Source organism: Eptesicus fuscus, chromosome 5, assembly GCF_027574615.1.
Source record: "Eptesicus fuscus isolate TK198812 chromosome 5, DD_ASM_mEF_20220401, whole genome shotgun sequence".
NCBI classification, from domain to species: Eukaryota; Metazoa; Chordata; class Mammalia; order Chiroptera; family Vespertilionidae; genus Eptesicus; species Eptesicus fuscus.
The window spans coordinates 100777385-100799838 of NC_072477.1; the positions used below are offsets into that span (position 1 = coordinate 100777385).

General features: G+C 38.8%; 1 protein-coding gene across 2 annotated transcripts in view; it reads left to right on the forward strand.

Annotated features, from left to right (window-relative positions):
* Positions 1–20889, forward strand: part of LOC114227992 (coiled-coil domain-containing protein 7-like) — a 245064-nt gene extending 224175 nt beyond the window's left edge. For both annotated transcript variants that reach the window (XM_054716617.1, XM_054716618.1), the window contains 3 exons: positions 456–551; positions 13453–13687; positions 20723–20889. In XM_054716617.1, the coding sequence (XP_054572592.1) occupies positions 456–551; positions 13453–13499 (143 nt within the window). In that variant the 3' untranslated portion in view covers positions 13500–13687; positions 20723–20889. The remainder of the gene's footprint in view (positions 1–455; positions 552–13452; positions 13688–20722) is intronic.
* The last annotated feature ends 1565 nt before the right edge of the window (positions 20890–22454 follow it).

A 22454-nucleotide genomic window follows, 5' to 3' on the forward strand; every position in this document is an offset into this window, starting at 1 on the left:
TTATTACAATGTTCAAAATATGTATTTTTACATCATTTCTAAGCATCACTCCCTCTATTATAGACTAAATTTTTTACTATGGGAATATAAATTTCTTTTTAAGTAAGTATATGCTGTTGCAAAAAGAAATAACAACTTTATCTGATAATTTACTTATTGAATTATTAAAGTTTTTTTACTTTCCTATTATAAAAAAGTTATTTATCTGACATTTTTATTTGCAGAATATCTTCTTGATTTGCATTCTTACTAGTTATGTTCATAAACATCAAGTGCTGAGCAAGGAAAATTCAGAGAGAAAATATTTTTGTTAGTAAAGCTGTGTTATCTAAATTATTAGAAAAACATAAGGAGGTTATGGTTTAGAAGTGGGTTAAAATTTATTTTTAACATTTTAAAGGTTCAAATTAGGTCACTTCTAGGGTAATTTATTGATAATATTTTCTTTTTTTTAGGGCATCCAAAAAAATCAATCTCAAACAAAAAAAGTTTAGAAGTGACAAATACTCTGCCTGCTGTGATCTCTAAAGCAAGGAAATCTATCTATAAAGGTAAAGAATCACTGCTAATACAATATATGAAATAAAATATACTGTTTTCATAGTATCTATTTACGAAACACCTCAAAACTGTGGACCCCTTTCCCAGACAACCAATCTTATGAGCCAAGTTATTTTTCCAAACTTTTCTTCAAACGCGTGTGTGTGTGTGTGTGTGTGTGTGTGTGTGTGTGTGTGTGTGTGTGTGTTTTCTAGTTATACAATAACTAGAGGCCCGGTGCATGAAACTTGTGCACTTGGGGGGTTAGTCATCCTGGTCTGCACCTTCTCTCAATCTGGAAGCCGTTGGGGGATGTCTGACTGATGACTTAAGCCCACTCCCTAAGCCAGCAGTCAGACATTCTTAACGCTGCTGTGGAGGCAGGAGAGGCTCCCGCCACCACCACTTCACTTGCCAGCCGTGAGCCCAGCTTCTGGCTGAATGGCGCTCCCCCGTGGGAGTGCACTGACCACGAGGGGGCAGCTCCTGCGTTGAGCGTCTGCCCCCTGGTGGTCAGTGTGCATCATAGTAAGGGGTCATTCCGCTGTTCAATCAATTTGCATATTAGCCTTTTATTGTAGAGGATAGGATCATATGCATGGATCCTCCTTACTTCTGATCCAGGGATATGGATATAGATATTTTTTAATCTTTCAGAACCTTTAAATTATTGCATAATATTTTATAATATGAATGTGTTATTCAACCATTTCTCTATTGGATGATATTTACAATTTTTACCAATTGTTTTTTACTCCAAGGCCAGTTTGGCTCAGTGATTAGAGCATTGGCCCGCAGACCAAATGGTCATGGGTTTGATTCCATTGCACATACTTGGTTGCAGGCTCTATCCAACCTATTCGGGTGCTTGTGGGAGGCAACTAATCAATGTGTCTCTCACATCAATGTTTTTTTCTCTCTCTCTCCCACTCCTCCCTCCCTACATTCTTTCTTAAAAAAAAAAAAAGTCAATGTAACATGTATCCTCTGGTGAGAATTTTTTTAAAAATTATTTTTACTACTACAAGCAATGGGGCAAAAAATATCATTGTGCCTATATATTTATACTGCGGTAATTGTATTTCTAGAGGCCATGGAAACTGGAATTACTGTATTAAAGGGTATATATGTCTTTATTTTAATATATACATATTGACAAATTACTTACTAAATGACTTTAGTTAATAATTCTCCTAGGAAATTCATAAAATATTTATTTCCCAATATATTAGTCAGTACTAGACTTTTTATAGAATGGCAAACAATATTGTTAAGAAGCATTGCACTACAGATTTTGTGCAATTTCTATCAAAATCTCACTGACATTTTTTGAAGAAATAGAAATATCCATTTTAAAATTCATATGGAATCTTAAGGGCACTTCATAATTTCAAAGCTTACTTCAAAGCTATAGTAATCAAAACAGTGTGGTAATGACATAAAGACAGATATATAATCAATGAAATAGAATAGAGGACTCAAAAAGAAACCCTCACATATATACTGAAATAATTTTTGACAAGAATGCCAAAACTATTCAATGAGAAAAGGAGAATTGTTGCAACATATCATGCTAAGAAAAGTAGATATCCACAAGCAAAAGAGTGAAATTGGACCCTTACCTTACACCATATGCAAAAATTAGCTTAAAATAGATTAAAGACCTAAAAATAAGTGCTAAGCTATAAAACTCTTAGAAGAAAACATATGGCAATGTTTTCCTTTTTCTTTTTTTAATTAAATTTTATTGGAGTGATATTAGTCATCATGAACATAAAGGTTTCATGTGTGGATTACTGAGTTAAAAAATCTGTCTATAGGACCATGTGCCCACCACCCAAAGTCAAATCTTCTGTCACCTCATTCTCCCTCCACCTTCCTCCCTCTAGCAACCAGCACATTGCTGTTTGTGTTCAGAAGTTTCAGTTTTATATGCCACAATTGAGTGAAATCATATAGTTCTTAGCTTTATCTGTCTGACTTATTTCACTTTGCATGATGTTCTCAAGGTCCATTCATGTAAAGGTCCATCATTGTAAATGATGCTATTTTATCCTTTCTTATGACCATGTAGTACTCCATTGTGTATATATATACCACATCTTCTTTATCCAGTCCTCTATTGAAGGGCACTTTGGCTATTTCTAAATTTTGGTCACCATGAATAATGCTGCAATATTTTCTTGAATATGGCAGCAAAGCTACAGTCAAACAAAGAAGAAATAAGCAAATTTCATCAAAATTTAAAAAGTTCTTAACAAAGGACAATATTAATAAAGTAAAAGGCAAACCACAGAATGGGAGAAAATATTTACAAATAACATATCTGATCAGCTAATATCCAGAATATAGACAGAACTTCTAAAACTCAATGACACAAAATACTTGAAAACAAAATACTTGATTAAAAAATGAGCAAAAATCTTTAATAGACATGTATTTCTCCAAAGAAGATATACAAAGAGCCATTGGCACATGAAAATATGGTAAACATTGCTATTCATTAAGGAAATGCAAATAAAAACCACAATAAGATATCACTTCACACCTAACAGGATAGCTATTACTGATAATAAAAAAGAAAAGAGAGGAAAGGAAAAAGAGAAAAAATAAGTGTTGGCTAAGATGTGAAGAAATTAACACTCTTGTGGGGGTGTGAAATGGTGCAGCTGTAATGAAAAAACAGTATGGTGATCCCTCAAAATATTAAAAATAGCATTACCATATGATTCAAATATTCCACTCCAGATATATACCCAAAAGAATAAAAAGGAGAGACATGAACAGATATTTTATGACAGCCAAACGATAAAAGCAATCCAAGTGTCCAACAGTGCTAAATAGATTTTTAAGTTACTATGAAAAACTAGAGGCCCGGTGCACAAAATTCATGCACGGAGGGAGGTTGTCCCTCAGCCCAGCCTGTACCCTAGCCAATATGGGACCCCTCAAGGGATGTCCGACTGCCCGTTTAGGCCCGATCCCAGGCCTAAACGGGCAGTCAGACATCCCTCTCACAATCCAGGACTGCTGGCTCCCAACTGCTTGCCTGCCTGCCTTCCTGATTGCCCCTAACCGCTTCTGCCTGCCAGCCTGATCACCCCCTAACCACTCTGCTGCCAGCCTGTTTGCCCCCCAACTTCCCTCCTCTGCCGGCCTGGTCACCCCTAACTGCCCTCTCCTGCAGGGTTGATCACGTCCAACTGCCCTCCCTTGCAGGCCGGGTGCCTCCCAACTGCCCTCTCCTGCTGGCCATCTTGTGGTGGCCATCTTGTGTCCACATGAGGGCAGGATCTTTGACCACATGGGGGCAGCGATATTGTGTGTTGCAGTGATGATCAATCTGCAGATTACTCTTTTATTAGATAGGATAGAGGCCTGGTACAGGGGTCGGGGCCAGCTGGTTTGCCCTGAAGGGCATCTGGGATCAGGTGGGGGTTCCCTTGGGGTGTGGGGCGGCCTGAGTGAGGGGCCTGTGGTGGTTTGCAGGCTGGCCACGCCCCCTGGCAACGCAAGCAGAGGCCCTGGTATCTGGAATTTATTTTCCTTCTACAATTGAAACTTTGTAGCCTGGAGCGGAGCCAAGCCTGGGGCTCCCTCCGAGGCCGGCAGCCATTTGTGTTGGGGTTATAATTGAAACTTTGTTGCCTTAAGCGGGTGGGCCCAGCCAGGGTGTGCAGAAAGCTTTGCTTCCCCTGTTGCCGGCGGCAACCCTGGCCTGCTCTCTCAAGCTCCATTCTGCCGCCATTTGTTTGAATTTGTTTACCTTCTATAATTGAAACTTTGTAGCTTGAGTGGAGGCTTAGGCCTGGCCAGAGCAGGCGGAAAGCTTGGCTTCCTCTGTTACCTAGGAAACCTTGCTCTCTGTGGCTGTAACCATCTTGGTTTGGGTTAATTTGCATGCTCGCTCTGATTGGATGGTGGGCGTGGCTTGTGGGTGTGTCGGAGGTATGGTCAATTTGCATATTTGTCTATTATTACATAGGATTAGTCTCCTTATTTATTTTTGGTCTATTAAGATTTTCCATTTCTTCATGATTCAGTGTAGTTAGGTTGTATATTTCTAGGAATTTATTCATTTAATCTAACTTACCTAATATGTTGGTATATAATTAATGGTAGCTTTATTATCTTTTATATTTCTGTGGTATCAGTAGTATTATCTTTCTCTTTTGTTTAGAATTTTATTAATTTGAGCCATCTATTTTTGTCTTAGTCTACCTCAAGTTGGTCAATTTTATTTTTTCAAAAAACCAAGCCTTAGTTTTATTGATATTTTTGTATTGTTTTACTAGTCTTCTTCCTTTTTTTCAATTTTGCTCTCATTTGTATTATTAAATTCCTTCTGCTAACTTTAGGCTTAATTTGTTGTTTCTTTTCTAGTTTGAGATGTAAACTTAAGATGTTTATTTGAGAGCTTTCTTGTTTCTTGATCTAGTCATTTGTCACTAAAACCAGGAATGCTCTTGCTGTATCTCATAAGTTTTGGTATTTTATGTTTCCATTTTTGTGTACTACTAGATTTTTAAATTTCCCTTTGATTTTTTTCTTTGACCAATTGGTATGTTGTTTAATTTCCAAATATTTGTGAACTTCCCAGCTTTCCTCCTGATTTTTGGTTTCATGAAATTGTGGTCAGAAAATAATATTTGATATAATTTCAATCTTCTTAAATTCTTAAGACTTGTTTTGTGACTTAATATATGCTCTAATTTGTAGAATGTTCCATGTGCACTTGGAACAATGAAAATAGCTCTAGGAAGAGCTATTTCCAAAATATATCAGCACATCCAAATTTAAGAAGAATGGGGGTCAGGGGAGGAGAGATACCTTTTTTCTGTTGCTTTGAGTGCTCTGCATGTCTATTAAGTCTGTGTGGTCTAAAGTGTAGTTCAAGTCCATTATTTACTAATTAATTTTATTTCTAAATAGTCTATCCTTGAGGGTGGGTTATTAACCTTTTGCACTTGGATGTCGAGTGTGACTCGACACAGTTAGCATCGGTAGTAGGAATCGAGAAAAAAGCAAGCGAGTGCAAAGGGTTAAAGTCCTCCAGGTTTATTACTTTCCTATCTAATTTTAATCTCCATATCCTGTTTTAAGAGACAACTGTCTGAAACATCCCCAAACACTACAGTACTTTAACCTTATTTGTACTATGGCCAATCGTATAGCATGGCAGCACAAAAATCCTCTCTGAAAAGAACTTTCCCACCAAATGCAACATTCAAATTAGCGCTAGTGAGAGCTTTATATGTATGGCACGTGTGCGAGTCAAAGTTTAATTTTAAATTTCCAGTGTGCGTCATATGTACTGGTTGGTCGGACGGATGAACAAATGTCGGTCACTTAGCCTTTTATATATACAGATCATGAGTCATGATTTTACCTTTTTAAAAAATTATCCTTTAATACCTCCAAAGCACAATGAGTAAGAATCTGAAGGTTTATGTGGCTTCTAAATGGTTTCTAGGACAAAGTTCTTTCCTTTACCCACCACTCACTTCTCTCCTTTTACTCTTGAATATTAATTCCAACATAATTTTTGTAACACCTCTTGTAAAGGATCCCAATTTTACAAGATTTTCCTTTTAGGGTTAGGGTTAGGGTTAGGGTTAGGGTTTTTGATAGTCCATATGATAAAACTTACAGAAAAATACAGCATGAGACTTTCATTCTCTAACTTCTTCATATAACTGTAATTCCTCAGTCTCTATAGAATGAAAAAGGAAAATAAAAGTGCCTTCTCTCATGACAAAGCCTTTCTCAGTCAGGCAACCACAAAAAGAAAGAATGAGCCTACAATTCATGCCATGTAATCTCTATCAGGCATAATTCAAATCAAATCTCATCAGGCAAAGTCTGGGATAATTAAAATGTATAAGAGAACAGTGGTGACCTGGGGGAGAACTTATGAAACCTTGTCTCCTGCTTTTGCTGAATATTCTTTTTGTTATGCTAGACTCCAAGTCCCTATCGTGGACCTGGGCAGGCGGCTGTGGGTGCTAACCCACACCACCTGCCCCATCCGTGATCCATGATCTGCTTATAGTGAATGGTTAGTAAAACTTGGAGATGGCAAACTTGATAGCAGTTTTCATTTAGGAATGGATATTATTGAAATTCCCCATGTAATGATTTTTAATGGATCTATTATTAAAGCCACCTTTGGAAATAGTATATCTATAGATAATATTAAAAATATATCTAAACTTGCAATCCTTTGTCCAAAAAATGAGCACGTTCAAAAATTAAATGAAGAAATTTTGGATATACTTGATGGAGATTTTCACACCTATTTGAGTGATGATTCCATTGACTCAACAGATGATGCTGAAAAGGAAAATTTTCCTATTGAATTTCTTAATAGTACTACTTCTTCTGGAATGCCGTGTCATAAATCAAAATTGAAAGTGGGTTCAATCATCATGCTATTGAGAAATCTTAATAGTAAATGGGGTCTTTGTAATGGTACCAGATTTATTATCAAAAGATTGTGACCTAACATTATCAAAGCTGAAATATTAACAGGATCTGCAGAGGGATAGATTGTTCTGATTCCAAGAATTGATTTGTCCCCATCTGACACTGGCCACCCATTTAAATTAATTCAAAGATAGTTTCCTGTTATGCCAGCATTTGTGATGACTATTAATAAATCAAAAGGACAAACTCTAGACAGAGTAGGAATATTCCTACCTGAGCCCATTTTTGGACATGGTCAGTTATATGTTGCTTTCTCTCTCTCTCTTTTTTTTTTAAGTATTTTTAAAAAATATTTTATTGATATTTTTACAGAGAAAAAGAGAGAGGGATAGAGAGTTAGAAACATCGATGAGAGAGAAACATCAATCAGCTGCCTCCTGCACACCTCCTACGGGGGATGTGCCCGCAACCAAGGTACATGCCCTTGACCAGAATCGAACCTGGGACCTTTCAGTCCACAGGGCGACGTTCTATCCACTGAGCCAAACCAGTTACGGCTCTTGCTTTCTCTTGAGTTCAAAGAGCATGTGACGTTTAAGTTAAAGTTGTAAATACTTTATATCAAGGGAAATTAGTCAAGCACTCTGAAAGTGTTTTTACTCTTAATGTGGTATACAAGGAGATATTAGAATAAGTTTAATCACTTTATCAGTCATTATTTGCATCAATGTTGTTTTTATATTATGAGTTTGTTATTGTTATATCATTTTGTTATTGTTTAGTTATTAATAAAATTATGTATTATTTTCATATACATTGTACTCATTTCCTTTTATCTCTAACACTTTTATTATAGAGAAAGGGCAAATAGCAATATTAAAATATTTCATCTAATTAATTCCCTTTCAATGTGCACGAATTTCGTGCACCGGGCCACTAGTCTATATATATATATAAAAGCCTATGCGATTGGCCGATTGGTAGCTATGACACACACTGACCACCAGGGGCAGTAGCTCAAAGCAGGAGCGGCCGAGCTACAGTGACATGACAGCTGTGGTTATCCAGTGATGCATCTAGAACCAGAGAAGAGAGCCCAATTCCAGGGTGCATCACCCACGAAATGCCCTCTCGCAATCCAGGACCCCTCGGGGGATGTTGGAGAGCCAGTTTCAGCCTAATTCCCACAGGCCAGGCTGAGAGACCCCCACCTGTGCATGAATCCATGCACCAGGCCTCTAGTTTGTTAATAACTGTTTGATATTTTTAGGTACTACAATATTGAATATATATATATATTTATGATTGTTATATCCTCTTAATGAATTGACCTCTTTATCATTATCTGATTACTTTAATTCTCTTGATCATTTTAAGCTAAAAGTCTATTTTGTCTGATGTAAATATAGCTACTCTTGCTCTCTTTTGGCTTTAATTTGCATTAATGCCTTTTCCATCCCTTTATCCTATGGGTGCCCTGAAAGCTTAACTGAGTTTCTTGAAATCAGAGTCTTGTTTTTTATTTTTTTATCCTTTCAACCAATTCATGTCATGTAATTGGTGATTTTAAAACATTTACAAATTTAGAGTAATTACTAATAGGTAAGGATTTACTAACACCGTTTTGTTAATTACTTTCTGAATATTTTATAGTTCCCTTTTTCCTCTCTTGCTGTCCTTTGTGCATTTATTTTTTGCAGGTTTTTATAGTAATATGCTTTTATTATTTTCTCTTTATCATTTGTGTATTTATTGTTTTTTGCTTTGTGATTATTATAAAGATTTAATAATACATCTTATAGTTATAACAGTCTAATATAAACTGATAACTTAAATTCCATAAAGAAATTCTACACATTTGCTTGCTCCCAATTTTATTTTGTTGATGTCTCAATTTAGATCTTTTGTACAGTGTCCATTAACAATAATATTATAGCTATAGTTATTTGAAATATTTCTGCTTTTTAACCTATATGCTAAAGTTCAATGTGATTTACAAATCACTATTTAGAGTGTTTTGAATTTGACTATATATTAATCTTATCAATAGACTAGAGGCCCGGTGCACAAATTCATGCACCAATGGGGTCCCTTGGCCTGGCCTGAGGGATCAGGCCAAAACTGGCTCTCCAACATCCCCAAGGCATCCTGGATTGTGAGAGGGTGCAGGCCAGGCTGAGGGACCTCACCTGTGCATGATTGGGGCCAGGGAAGGACCGGGGGAGGGCGCCAGGGTGTGTCCAGCCTGTCTTGCTCAGTCCTGATCAGCCAGATCCCAGCAGCAAGCTAACCTACCAGCCGGAGCATCTTCCCCCTGGTGGTCAGTGCACATCATAGCAAGCTGTTCAGCAGCCTTAGCATATCATTAGCATACTATGCTTTGATTGGTTGAATGGACGACCGGACACTTAGCATATTAGGCTTTTATTATATACTAGAGGCCCAATGCAGGAAATTCGTGCAAGAGTAGGCCTAACTTCCCCTGGCTGCCGGCACCGGCTTCCCTCTGGCATCCAGGACACGGGCTTCCCTCTGGCCACCGGCAGTTCACCTGGGGCCCGGGCTTCCCTCGCAGCCCCAGCTTTGTCTGGAAGGACGTCCAAAAGGACATCTGGTCTAATTAGCATATTACACTTTTATTATTATAGAGGGTTTTATACTTTCCTTTTTTTCATGTTTCCGCTTGAGGAACTCCCTTCAGCATTTCTGTAAGGCAGTTCTAGGGGTGATAAATTCCCCCACTCAAAGGTGGATGTGAGGTCACTGACTGGCAGGGGTGCATTATCTATGGTTCTTGGGAGGACACAGCAGTATATTCTCCATACAGTTTCATCAGCTGAAGTCAATGTTGGGGAACACTGAGGGAGTCTTCTGTGGCCAAGACTGTAAAGATCCTGTAGGTGGCAGTAGCACCTAAGGCTGTTATGGTTCTTGGAGGTAATGGCTGCTGTGGTCCTCTTCTTCTCCTATTTTGCCCATAGGAGGTAGTTCTCCCTGAGGAAATCCTCCTGGTGCCAGATCTGGTGTGCTAGCACTCATATGAGCAGTAGAGACAATCCTGGGGTCAGTAACACGTGGAACTATCACAATGCTTGGGTCCTGGAACAAAGGTACTAGTGGCAGTGGCACTAGTGTCTGAGGTGTGGACATATGCTGATTTCCAGTAGAACTAAAGTCTAGGTCTCTTGAATTCACTGCAGTGACTGTGGGAGGGAATTGGAAGGAACCTAGCAGCCACCTGGACTCTGGGATGACAGGATGCAGTGGTGGCTTGGGCTCAGGGAGCAGGATACAGTAGCATCATGGTCGGGAATGGTGGGTTGAAGTCTGAACTCTGGCCCGAGGGGTCAGTCACAGAAAATAATAGTATGTCCAGGGGATGGTCTGTTAAAGCTAAGTGTCAGGACACACAGGATGTAGTATAGATCAGCAGCAACTTGGCCTAGTGATGGCAAGTCAAAGGCACAACCTAGGGCCTGGGTAAGGCTCAGAGCAGTGGCAACCCTCTGGTCCCATAGATGATAAGACGGTGTGGCTTCCAAATCTCAGAAAATGTGGTGCAGCAGCTACAGGTGCCCCTGAGGACAGTTCTCATCACAGCCACAACTTCAGCCCTGAATAGATAGGGGGCTCGGGGGCAGACCAGGCAGCTCTATCAGCTAGGATCAGCATTGGTGAACACTCTGGGAATCCTCCATAGCAAAGGCTGCAAACATCCATGGCAGTGAGGTATGCTGTGGTTCTCTTGCTCTCCTTTTCCCTCTGGGGTAAAATCTCTCCCAGGAATTCCCTCCTTGCTGCCCTGGACTGGATGATAAAGTGACTCAGGCAAAATGCTCCCTATGCTTTTTTATGCAGCCATTTTTGGTTTTTGAGCTCCTCAAGATTTCTGCTGCTTTTCTTTGTAGGGCAGAAATAGCTCTTCCTAGAGCTATTTTCATTGTTTACTCATTGTTTTTGTTGTTTTTGTGGGAGAGACTAGCACTGGGACCTCCTGGACATCCATCTTGATGATGTCACCTTTATTATTATTTATTCAAGAAAGCATGATCTTTCCTGTTCATTAATTATTAAAGCATAGTAATATATCTTCCAATTCATATCAGCACATACAAATCAACCTAATTCTTTTTAAGACCTTTATAGTTGAGTATACTATAATATATTTAGCTAGACCTCTGTTAAATGGGTTCTTTCCAGTTTTTTTATAGCAAACAATCTTATATAATAAAACCCTAATATGCAAATCCACCAAATGGCAGAACAACCGGCAGAACGACCAATCATTATGACGTGCACTGACCACCAGGGGATAGCTACTCTGCATTGAGTGTCTGCCCCCCAAGAGGGAGGTGACCAGCAGCAGCAATCAAAGGGCAGGTCTGGCCAGTGGGCAGTGCCAGGCCACCAGCCAAGGTGGGTGCCAGCGGGAGCCTCCCAATTGCCCTGCCTGCCAGTTGTCCCACAGATGACCCTGATTGCCGGTCAGGCCTAGGGACCTTACCCAATATATTAGGAACAGTCTCTTAGGTTTAAACATTAAAATCTGGCAAGGCTCCTCTAACACTGAAAAAACAGGATGATGCAGCAATGATATGCATGGACTCTGGCTTGCACATTTTGTGGTCAGCTATGATTCTGGCACTTATAACTGTGTGACAAAGCCAATTACTTAACTTCTCTATGCTTTTGTTTTTTCACTCATAAGGTGGGGAAAATAGTACTACTGTGTCAGAAGGATCATGTTATGTACTACTTTTTATCATAGGGCAAAAAATGTAGCTGCCAATACAACAGCAAGGTGCCTTTCACCTATATGGAAAGTATGGTCACTGGTGCATGCAGCGCCCTGGATTGTGAGAGGGATGTCCAACTGCCAGTTTAGACCTGACATCCCCCAAGGGATCCTGGATTGCGAGAGGACACAGGCAATGCTGAGGGACCACCCCCCACACACATGCACGTATTTTGTGCACCAGGCCTCTAGTCTATATATATAAAAGGCTAATATGCAAATTGTCCCCTCCGGAGTACGACCAGGAGACCAGGAGTTCAATTGCTCACTATGACGTGCACTGATCATCAGGGGGCGGTGTGGAAAGAAGAAATGCCCCAGCCAGCAGCTGGCAACTGGGGAAGGAAGGCCTAGCCGGCAGTCAACAACAGGGGAAGGAAGGCCCCGGCCGTAGCCAGCAGCTGGCAGCTGGGGAAGGAAGGTCCTGGCAGGCAGCCGGAAGGCCCTGATTGGTCCTGATCACTGGCCAAGCCTAGGGACCCTACCCATGCACAAATTTCATGCACCAGGCCTCTAGTGTTGCAATAAAGATCATTGGAATAAATAGATATTTTATAATCCAGTCTTGGTTTCCATTATTTCAAAATGCGTCTTCTACATAAAAGGAATTGCTGCTGTTTTCTCCCTGGCACTAATTTCTTTTGATCTCTTTTACTGAAGTTCATAAATTGGCCTCTCATTTAAAACTGTCTTTTCAAAAAATCATAGATATATTAAGCATACACATTTTATGTATTCAGTTCAAAATTTGGCTTTTCAGTTAAAACTGACTGATGTTTTGGTTTTTTTTAAATATATTTTATTGATTTTTTACAGAGAGGAAGGGAGAGGGATAGAGAGTTAGAAACATCGATGAGAGAGAAACATCGATCAGCTGCCTCCTGCACACCCCCTACTGGGGATGTGCCCGCAACCAAGGTACATGCCCTTGACCAGAATCGAACCTGAGACCCTTGAGTCCACAGGCCGACGCTCTATCCACTGAGCCAAACCGGTTTCGGCTGACTGATGTTTTTGAAGAACCATAAGCATATTAAGCATACACATGTTATGGATACCAAAAAACAATATTGCAGTGAACTTGAACTTTTAAAATTTCTCTATTCTATAAATGTTTCTCAAAGTTTGACTGCTGCATTAGCAGCCTGTGCATTAACTGGAAAGCTATTAGAAATACAAATTATTGGATCCTGCTGCAAACTTGCTGAATCAGAAGCTGTGGGTTTTGAGTTAAGCAATCCATTTTAACAAGTCCTCTGGGTAATTCTGATGCAGGCTAAAATTTGAGAATCATTATATTATATACTCTGCTCCAAGTTAAGTATGTCCCGGTATAATTTCTATAGAAACATAGGTAGTGATTAAATACTAGAGGCCCAATGCATGAAATTTGTTCAAGAGTAGGCCTTCCTTCCCCTGGCTGTTGGCACCAGCTTCCCTCTGGCATCCGGGACCTGGGCTTCCCTCGTACCCCCAGCTTTGTCCAGAAGGTCGTCCAGAAGGATGTCCGGTCTAATTAGCATATTATGCTTTTATTATTATAGATATATACTGCTTTTCCATTTCCAATGTTACTATTATTAACATTTAATGATATTCTGTTTTCCATGATGTCCTTTGTAATAAAAGTTACATCAACTATAATGAAATTAAGTAAAGTATTTTTTAAAATCATATAACTTTTCTTTTAGTGCCACCTACCACTGCTGGAAAACCTTCAACCTACCTTTACTCTTGAGAATTAAAAGCATTCTGAGCAAGCTAAGCAACATATGCAAATCAATGAAGACAACAATGAAAAGTGCAAGTATGGAAGCCTTATGAAAATAACCCTGATTTAAGTGGATGATGCTTACTAAGCAACAGTGGGAAATACCCTGAGTAAACAGGGTAAGCTCAGATCATGAGGGTCTTAATCTGCAACAGGTGAGTTTGAATATTTACATTGCTTTCCTTTTTTTCTTTTAAAAAATTACAGCTATCTTTTAAATCACACATGATGAAAATATTAAGCCTATTCAAAATATTAATGTTTGAACATTGTACAACCAATTTCAAAAAGGAAAAAAAGAAAACACAAATGCCTCATAACTATAACCTGATTGAAATGTGCTAGAGCGTATTCTGTAGAATTTGTAATGGCACAAATACAAGTGCTAAGATTTTAAAGACATGATTTTTGTCAATCAATATTAATAGCATTAAAATATTATTTTAAATCACATTTTTATTGTAGCCTGGACAGCATAAATATGAGATTATCTTAAAAGCAATCTGGATTATCACTGACATAGGTATTTAAGTTTATATAACATCATTTTGTACCTGAATGTAAGTATATTTCTCCAGCATGGATTATATCCACGAACAATAATATTAATCTAAATATTTTGGAGATCTATTTTATGTCAAAAATTAATAAGAAAATTGAGTTTCTAAAGGAACAATATAAAGTAATATAAAATTAATGAAATAATGGCTATACTCTAAAATCTCTCATTGTAAAGCTATAATTTACATTTTATATAATAGTAAAAATATACAGATTACAAAGTAAGAAACCGTGAATTGAGCATAAAGTATCAGTCGATAGAAAATAAATGGATTAACTCTTTACTAATGACTATCTGTTCTCTGAAATTGAAAGATACCAAAGGTAATATGAAGATGAAATGTATGAATAACTCTTTTGAGGGTTTTGAAGGCATATATGCAGAAATGAATAGGAAAATAGTTCTTGAAGCTTGCCAATTGGGTTGTGAGCAAAGTAAATATTATGTTTCTCTCTAGAATTATTTTTCCAAGGCTTAATTCAGCATAGCAGCATTCCCCCATGACTGGAGATTGCTGGGATTATCTAAACGAGATCCAATCCAGCTTCTCAGTTTGCTGCCATAAACTACACAGATAATAGTGCTATTTATATATTAATCATATGATCTTTTGACTAAATAAGCTAATATATAGGCTAAATCAGTGCTCCTGAAGCCTGTCTACAAAATAGGATTCACTTGAAATGCTTTTAAAAAACATGACTTCTCTGCCTCCATAAACAAATCAATTAAACCAAATTCTCTATATATTATTCAAATATGCAGCCAGAGTTGAGAACCATCAGGCTTATTATTTAATGATATAAGAGAAATCAACTAATAGCCAAGCCTATATACAAGTGATTGCAACTGATTTTTTAATCTAGATTTTTTTTTTTGTAAAATGCTTTTTAAAAAATAAAAAGGGGTTATTTGTGGTTAAAAGAAAATGGTGAGGGTGAGAAAAATATTTTTAAAAATATTCTGTAGTTTAATACTGTATGAATGGATATTGAGAAAAATGCAGTAGAAGAAAATAAAACTCAAAGAGGAGAAAGTATTTTTTTCTTTCTGCTGCTCTGATTATGTGTTTTCTGCTACCTTGTCTACCAAGTTTCTAATTCAGTCCTCTCTTCATCTAATCTGCTGTTAATTTCTTCTAGTGTATTCTTCATTTCAGTTACTATATCCTTCTTTTCTGTTTTTTTAAATCATTTCTATGTCCTTTTTTATGCTTACTATCCCTTTTTAAAGTTCTAAGTTCATTTATTCATCCCTTAGCTTCCTTGTGCATCCTTATAATCATTGTTTTGAACTCTGTATCTGGTAGTTTGCTTGTCTCCATTTCATTTAGTTCTTTTTCTAGAGTTTTCTCCTTTTCTTTCATTTGGGACGTTTGTCTTCTCATTTTGGCTGCCTCTCTGTGCTTGTTTCTATGTGTTAGATAGATCTGCTGTGTTTCTCAGTCTTTGCAGGATGGCCTTAATGTAGTTAGTGTCTTGTGAAGCCCATACAGTCTCCCTGGTCCCCTTAACTGGGTGCTCCAGGAGTATCCTTTGTGTGGGTTATGTTGTAGTTGAGCCTCAATTATTGTTGGCATGTCCATAGATGTGGTAGACCTTCAGGCTGGCTATGGCCAGTGTATAAGTGGCTGTTGCAGGGGCTGTCCCCACAAAGCAGAATTTGCCCCAGGAGTGTCTTATGCCTGCTGAGATCTCTCTTTGAATGTGCCTCTTGAAGAGATAATCAGATCATGCTCTGTTGTGGTCTGAAGCCAGCCAACTAGTATGTTGGTTTGGGGGCTTCAATGCCGGATGCTGCCTGTTACCCACCGTGGGCTACCTTTTAGGAGCTACAATGTGATCAATGGTTGGTAGCCGCCTGTGTTGGGCCTGGGTGCATGTGGCAGCAGCCAACCTTAATTGCCACCAGTACCAGGCCTGGGACAGGTCAGCAAATGTCCCAAGGTAGCCCAAGACCCATCGATAGAGGCCGGCTTCCTGTTAGACTCAATCACTGAAGGAGCCTCTGGTGGTGTGTAAATTACATAAGACAGATTTTCAGGGAGTCACCAGTGTGGGAAGAGTGATGTTCACCAAGTTATTACAGATTCACACTTGGCATCAATGCTGGGTCTGAGGTCTCTCAGCAAAAGTCTGAGAGTACACCTAGGCCTGCCACCACCTGCCTGGGGTCTGTGGATCTTTTCAGTGAAGTGGGGTCTCAGGCAGTCTTCATGGTGAAGCTAGTAGAGCTCATTATGTTAAAGCAGATTAATATGTGGCTGCATAGAGGGAGGGCTTAACACATCAAAGTGGCACTTGTCAGGAATGTGGGAAGACATGCCTCACCCTAAAACCACACAACTCAGTTTCTCCCTGTGTGTCTCTGTCCTACCACCGCCCAAACTTACTCAGAATTCCTTGAGACTTTTTAAAGAAAGTCTGAAATGGGGGCCTAGGCTGGTTGCTGTTGGCAGAGCTTCCAGCAGTGAGCAAGATGGGTAGAGTGGGGCTTCTGAGAGTTGTCAGGTTGGGGCTATAGTAGCTCTTCAGGCGAATGCCTTAAGAGGGGAGTGCTTGACCTAGGAAATATGGTGATTGTTTGTAAGTAGCGCAGAAGAGGGACTCAACATAGGAGAGGGCTGTCCCTCCAGCCCTCTCCCCGAAGCCACACAGCCCAGCCTCGCCTTGTATGAATCTGATACCCTCTGAGCCACCATCCCTCCCCTGAAACTCTGGATGAGTGCTTGCAAGCAAGTTTGTGCATTAGCCCTTTAAGAGGATGTCTGAGTTTCCAGCAGCCTTCTTGATTTTCACAGCCAGATGTTATGTGGGCTCCTCTTCCCAGCACTGGTGCTCTGGGCTGGGGAGCCTGGGGTAGGGTTGAGACCCCATGTTCCTCAGGAGGGATATTTGCAGGTAAGATACCCCTCTGGATTCTTAATCACCACACTTAGTTGTGGGGGGGAGCCTGTTTTCTGTCTCTGCACCGCCCACCAGTTTCACTTTGGTTTCTTCTATATCTCCTTAGTTATAAAGCTTGATTCTACTAGTGTTCAGGAGGTTCTCCGGGTTGATTGTTCTATAATTTAGTTGTAATTTTCATGTGATCTTGGTAAGAGGTGAATGCAACTTCTACCTACTCCACCATTTTGTACCGTATCCCTTTTTTTTTTTTAATTTATGTTTTTTATTTCAGAGAGGAAAGGAAAAGGAGAGAAAGATAGAAACATCAATGATGAGAAAGAATCATTGATTGGCTGCCTCTTGCATGCCCCCTACTAGGGATCGAGTCCGCAACCCAGGCATGTGCCCTGACCAGGAATCAAACTGTGACCTCCTGGTTCTTAGGTGGATGCTTAACCACTGAGTCACATCAGCTGGGCTATACCATATCCTTCCATCTAGATCTTGTAACTACTGGCAGAGAGGGCCCAATGAACAGATTCAATGTGTATTGCCTTCATTAAATGTTTCTCTCCCAGGCCATATCTTTCATGGCAATGATGACTTTTCTATATCACTCCCCAATAGAACTTCCTCTGATAATGGGAATATTCTATATCTGTGCCCACTAGTGTAGGAGCTATGAGTCATATATGGCTATTAAGCTCTTGAAATGCAGCTAGTGTGACTGAAAATTCAATGTGCTTAATTTTGTTTAATTTTAATTAGTTTAAATCTAAATAGCTACATATGCTTTGTGGCTCCCATTTTGATCAGAGCAATTCAAGAATTATCAATGAGGACCTGGGTAGACACTGAGCTATTCAGAGGGATACATAGAAAAGTTTTCTGCTAATTAATGACGGGTACAACTGAAAACAGCTGGAAAAATTGGAGCAGGAACAATATTTCAACAAAACTGTTATATAAGATGTAATGCTCCTTAGGATAGAAGAATGGCGCTTACTAGTGGCAGGTGATGTCAGTTTCAACTAAGAACTCAGACTAGCTCAAATTAGGCCAAAGTGATTAGGATCTATAGCTTTGGAGGCTTTGATTACCATCAAAGATAAGGAAAATCCTTACCTTCTTGAAGAGGTCAGTTAATGAGATAGGGTATATATATGAGAATAAATATCTAATGAACCCTGGATATTCAAATATTTCTTTGGTTTTATTGTGAGTCACTCAAAAGCTGAAAACTTGCTGGATATCATATGAATGCTTTAAGTGAACTGAAAAAGGCACAGAAAGTATTTCATCTTTTGAATATACTTTTTATTACTATCCTTGATCTAAAGGTGTTGCTGTTAAAGACAGATGTGTACCACCTAAGCTAAAGATTCATGTGAGGTCTGCTTTGGTGTGCAAATTAAAATATCATCTTCATAAATAAACTCTGTCCAGAAGGAGATGGAAGAATAACTTTTTATTTATAAAAATTATGGATTCAATTTATGCTGTTGAGGCTTATTCAGTGGGCAAGAGTGCCTCTAACAACAACAATATATATATTTAAAGAATAAAAACACCAAAAAAGAAAGAGTGCCTCTAACATTCTCTTTTCCATTTGTCACTAATTCTAATTAAAATCAAATTGGTGGTGTCCTAAACATCCAGTTCCAATATGCCATAGAGTTGGTCCAGGAAATTAGAGATCAACAGGTCAGAGACAAAAAAAAGAAAATCCTTAATTTTCTATTTCAAGAAAGAACATGTATTATTTGGGGAGGGAGGTTAGAGAAATTTATTTTCTACCTCTAAATATTGGCAGTTGACTTTTTGAACAGGGTCATGATTTCATGTGGAGAAAGAGAGAGAGAGAGAGAGAGAGAGAGAGAGAGAGAGAGAGAGAGAGAGAGAGGTTGATTACGTTACATCCATGATTCAGGTGAATTATGCAATTGTTTTCTTATTTAGGAAATAATTCTCAGTATCTTGTGCTCTTATATAGATCAGTGAGCACTGGGGTGGCAAATGAAATGAAATTTTTAACAGGGTGTGGGCAGTAATTGTTACTTATAAAATATGAATTTTCAACAGAAATGGCTGAGTGTTGGGCCAAGAAATAAAGTGTTGGTCACTAAAATATAAAGTATTAATATCTTCTAATTGAGTGAAATCCTGGTCCATGCAGTTGCCTAACATTTTAAGTCTATCATTACTTTAATATAATGGCAGGAATGCACAACTCAGAGTTTCACTGAGACATAATCTACTGTCTCTGAATTCACAGACAGAGAAGAGTAAAAGCATTATAATTGTTCTCTCTATTATACATTTTCTAACTTTTTATCACCTTCCTGAACAGCCAGTCAATGTTTAAGTTGAAGATGGTAAGCTAATGGCACGATGCCCATGGTCAATATGCCCCAACCCAAAAAATATAAGCATTTATTCCTGACCTAAAAATAAAAAATTCCCAAACCCTTCAGTTTGGGCAGAGTTCAGATAAAAGATGGGAATCCATACAATGGCCTCTAAAGTCCATGACTCTAATTTCTAATATATATCTTCACCACAAGGACAAATCCATAATAGCGAGCCTCAAAAAAATCTGGCATTTGTTAAAAATGGTTAGGAAGACTTTATTCAAGACTATTGTAATAGGGGAGTGAGATTAAACTCAACTCCAAATATAGGAAATAAAGCTGGGGATTTACAGCCAATGAGCAGAGTGAGGATGTAAAATGAGTAAGAGGAGACATCAAGGGTAGGGGGATTCCTTCTAAATTAGCCTAACAGTGTTCTTGCTAATAGCAGGACAAGGACTGAGTCAAATATGAGGCCTAGTGAAACCAGGGCTTTAAAAAGTCCAACTAAAGTTTGCTTAAGGAGGAAGTCTTTGTCAATGTCTAGCTAAAATGAACATATTTAGCATTGAGAGAAAGATCTTTGATTTTTAAAACTAAAAGATCTAGATAATATTTTGAAAAATTCCATACATTTAGTATAAACCAGCAATTTTCAGCTGGTGTGCTGCAAGAATTTTAAAAACATGCAATATCAGATTACTTAGTCAGGGATACTGACCTCTTTTCTCTAAGATTGTCAAATTAAAAATTACAACAGCCAACATAACAATAGCCATCCAGTTTGAATGAGTTCAAATTATACTCCCCCCTTTTTGTTTTGTCAGACAGGCAAAACATATATTTTTTTAGTGTGCTGCAGAATTTTAGTGATTAGGTTATATTTGCCATGCATTTAAAAATGTTGAAAATTACAGCTATAAAATCTACACTAGTAAAAGAGAAAGATGCAAATTGACCATACCTTTGTGACACCCACCAGCCAATCAGAAATGAGTATGCAAATTAACCCAACAAAGCTGTTGAGTTAATTTACATATGCACACAGGCGCCGAACTGCTGGGGGCAGGGCAGGACACGTTGCCATAGTGATGACGCAGGCGTTCCGCACTGCCCCAGCTGCTCCGGGCCTCTGGGCAGTGTGGGAAGGCAGAAAGGTGGCTCTGGGCTGGAGCAAAGGCAGAAAGGCTGTCGGAGCGAAAGCAGTGCCAGCAGACAGGGAAGGAAGGCCCATTCTTTGCACGAATCTTCACCAGGCTCTAGCAGTAAACAGTCTAGTATACTATAATAACAAGAAATGCACAAAACTGAAATTTTCAGAAATGTTTTTATGTGTGTGTATTAGAGGTTGAATTAAATAAAAATTACAATTACTTGGTTTATTTGCAGAACTCTTCTGTACTATCTGGAACAAATCTGAAACACTAAGATCAAAGCCTCTTTGTTGCTGATTTTAAGAAAGAACTCTGTTGAAGTTACAGCTTGCTTCTAGTCACTAATATGTCTGTAATGCCTTCTGGTGTGTAAAAGCAATTAAATAAAATTTTCGCTCTGCATATTTTGATAATGTCATAATTATTTAAGTGTCATATTATTTGCAAATCTATTCTGCATGATACTATTAAAAAAAGTCACCTCCATACATTTCTTACAATTCCAGATAAAGAAATTGAATTTAGAAAATAAAATATCTCACTTCAGGTTTTTTCATATTAAAACTAAAAATTCATTAAAGAGATTAGAACAAATCTTTCTATTTATATAATACTTATTAAACCTATTGAGACTATAACTCTCAGTGCTAGCACTCGATAGATTATAAAAATATGTATAAAGTCAAAGAACTTATTCAGTGTGAGAATGTTATTAATAAACATCAAGTTGAATTTATATTAATGTTAAAAAGCACATTAAAAAGAAGAGGAAAAACTTGTAAATATTGAATGATTCAGTAGTCCAGTGTCTTTGTGTTGTCTTGTTTTCTCTTTTGACCCTGAGATTGGTGGCTTTTTATTATTATTATAAACTAATCATGTACCTCTTTTTATATTAATATTTTAAAATTTAATTTTAGACTATTTTATCAGCATCTAATCCTCCTATATAATGAAGAGGTAATATGCAAATTGACCATCACTCCAACTCATAAGATGGCTGCCCCATGTGGTCAAAGTTGGCCACCACAAGATGGTCAGCAGGGGAGAGCAGTTGTGGGGAATCAGGCCTGCAGGGGAGAGCAGTTGCGGGGGACCAGGCCTGCAGGGGAGAGCAGTTAGGGATGACCAGGCCTGCAGGGGAGGGCAGTTGGGGGCAACCAGGCCTGCAGGGGAGGGCAGTTGGGGGCTACCAGGCTGGCAGCAGAGGGCAGTTAGAGGTAACTAGGCTGGCAGGGGAAGGCAATTAGGGGCAATCGGGCCTGCAGGGGAGGGCAGTTAGGGGTGACCAGGCTAGCAAGGGAGGGAAGTTAGGGGTTACCAGGCTGGCGGGGAAAAGCAGTTAGGGGCAGGGGAGCAGTTAGGCATCTATCAGACTGGCAGGGGAGTGGTTAGGGGGTGATCAGGCTGGCAGGCAGAAGAGATTAGGGGCAATCAGGCAAACAGGCAGGCTAGTGGTTGGGAGCCAACAGTCCTGGATTGTGAAAGGAGTCCCAGATTAGAAAGGGTGTAGGCTGGGCTGAAGGACACACACTTCCATGCACAAATTTCGTGCACTGGGCCTCTAGTATTTTATAAATATTACTAAGTAATATTTTGGTTCCTTATCTACTTGAAAACTCAAATGAAATAAAATGAAATGAAATAACAAAGCAATAAGAAAACCCACTGCATGGGAGAACATATTTGCCAATGATATTTCCAATAAGGGCTTAATCTCCAAAATTTACAGAAAACTCATACAACTTAACAAAAGGAAGATAAACAATCCAATCAAAAAAATGGTCAAAGGATGTAAAGAGACACTTTTCGAAAAAGGACATACAGAAGGCTGAGAGACATATGAAAACATGCTCAAAGACACTAATTATCCAAGAGATGCAAAACAAAACAACAATGAGATACCATCTCACACCTGTCAGAATGGCTATCATGAAATGACAAGTAGACAAGTGCTGGCAAGGATG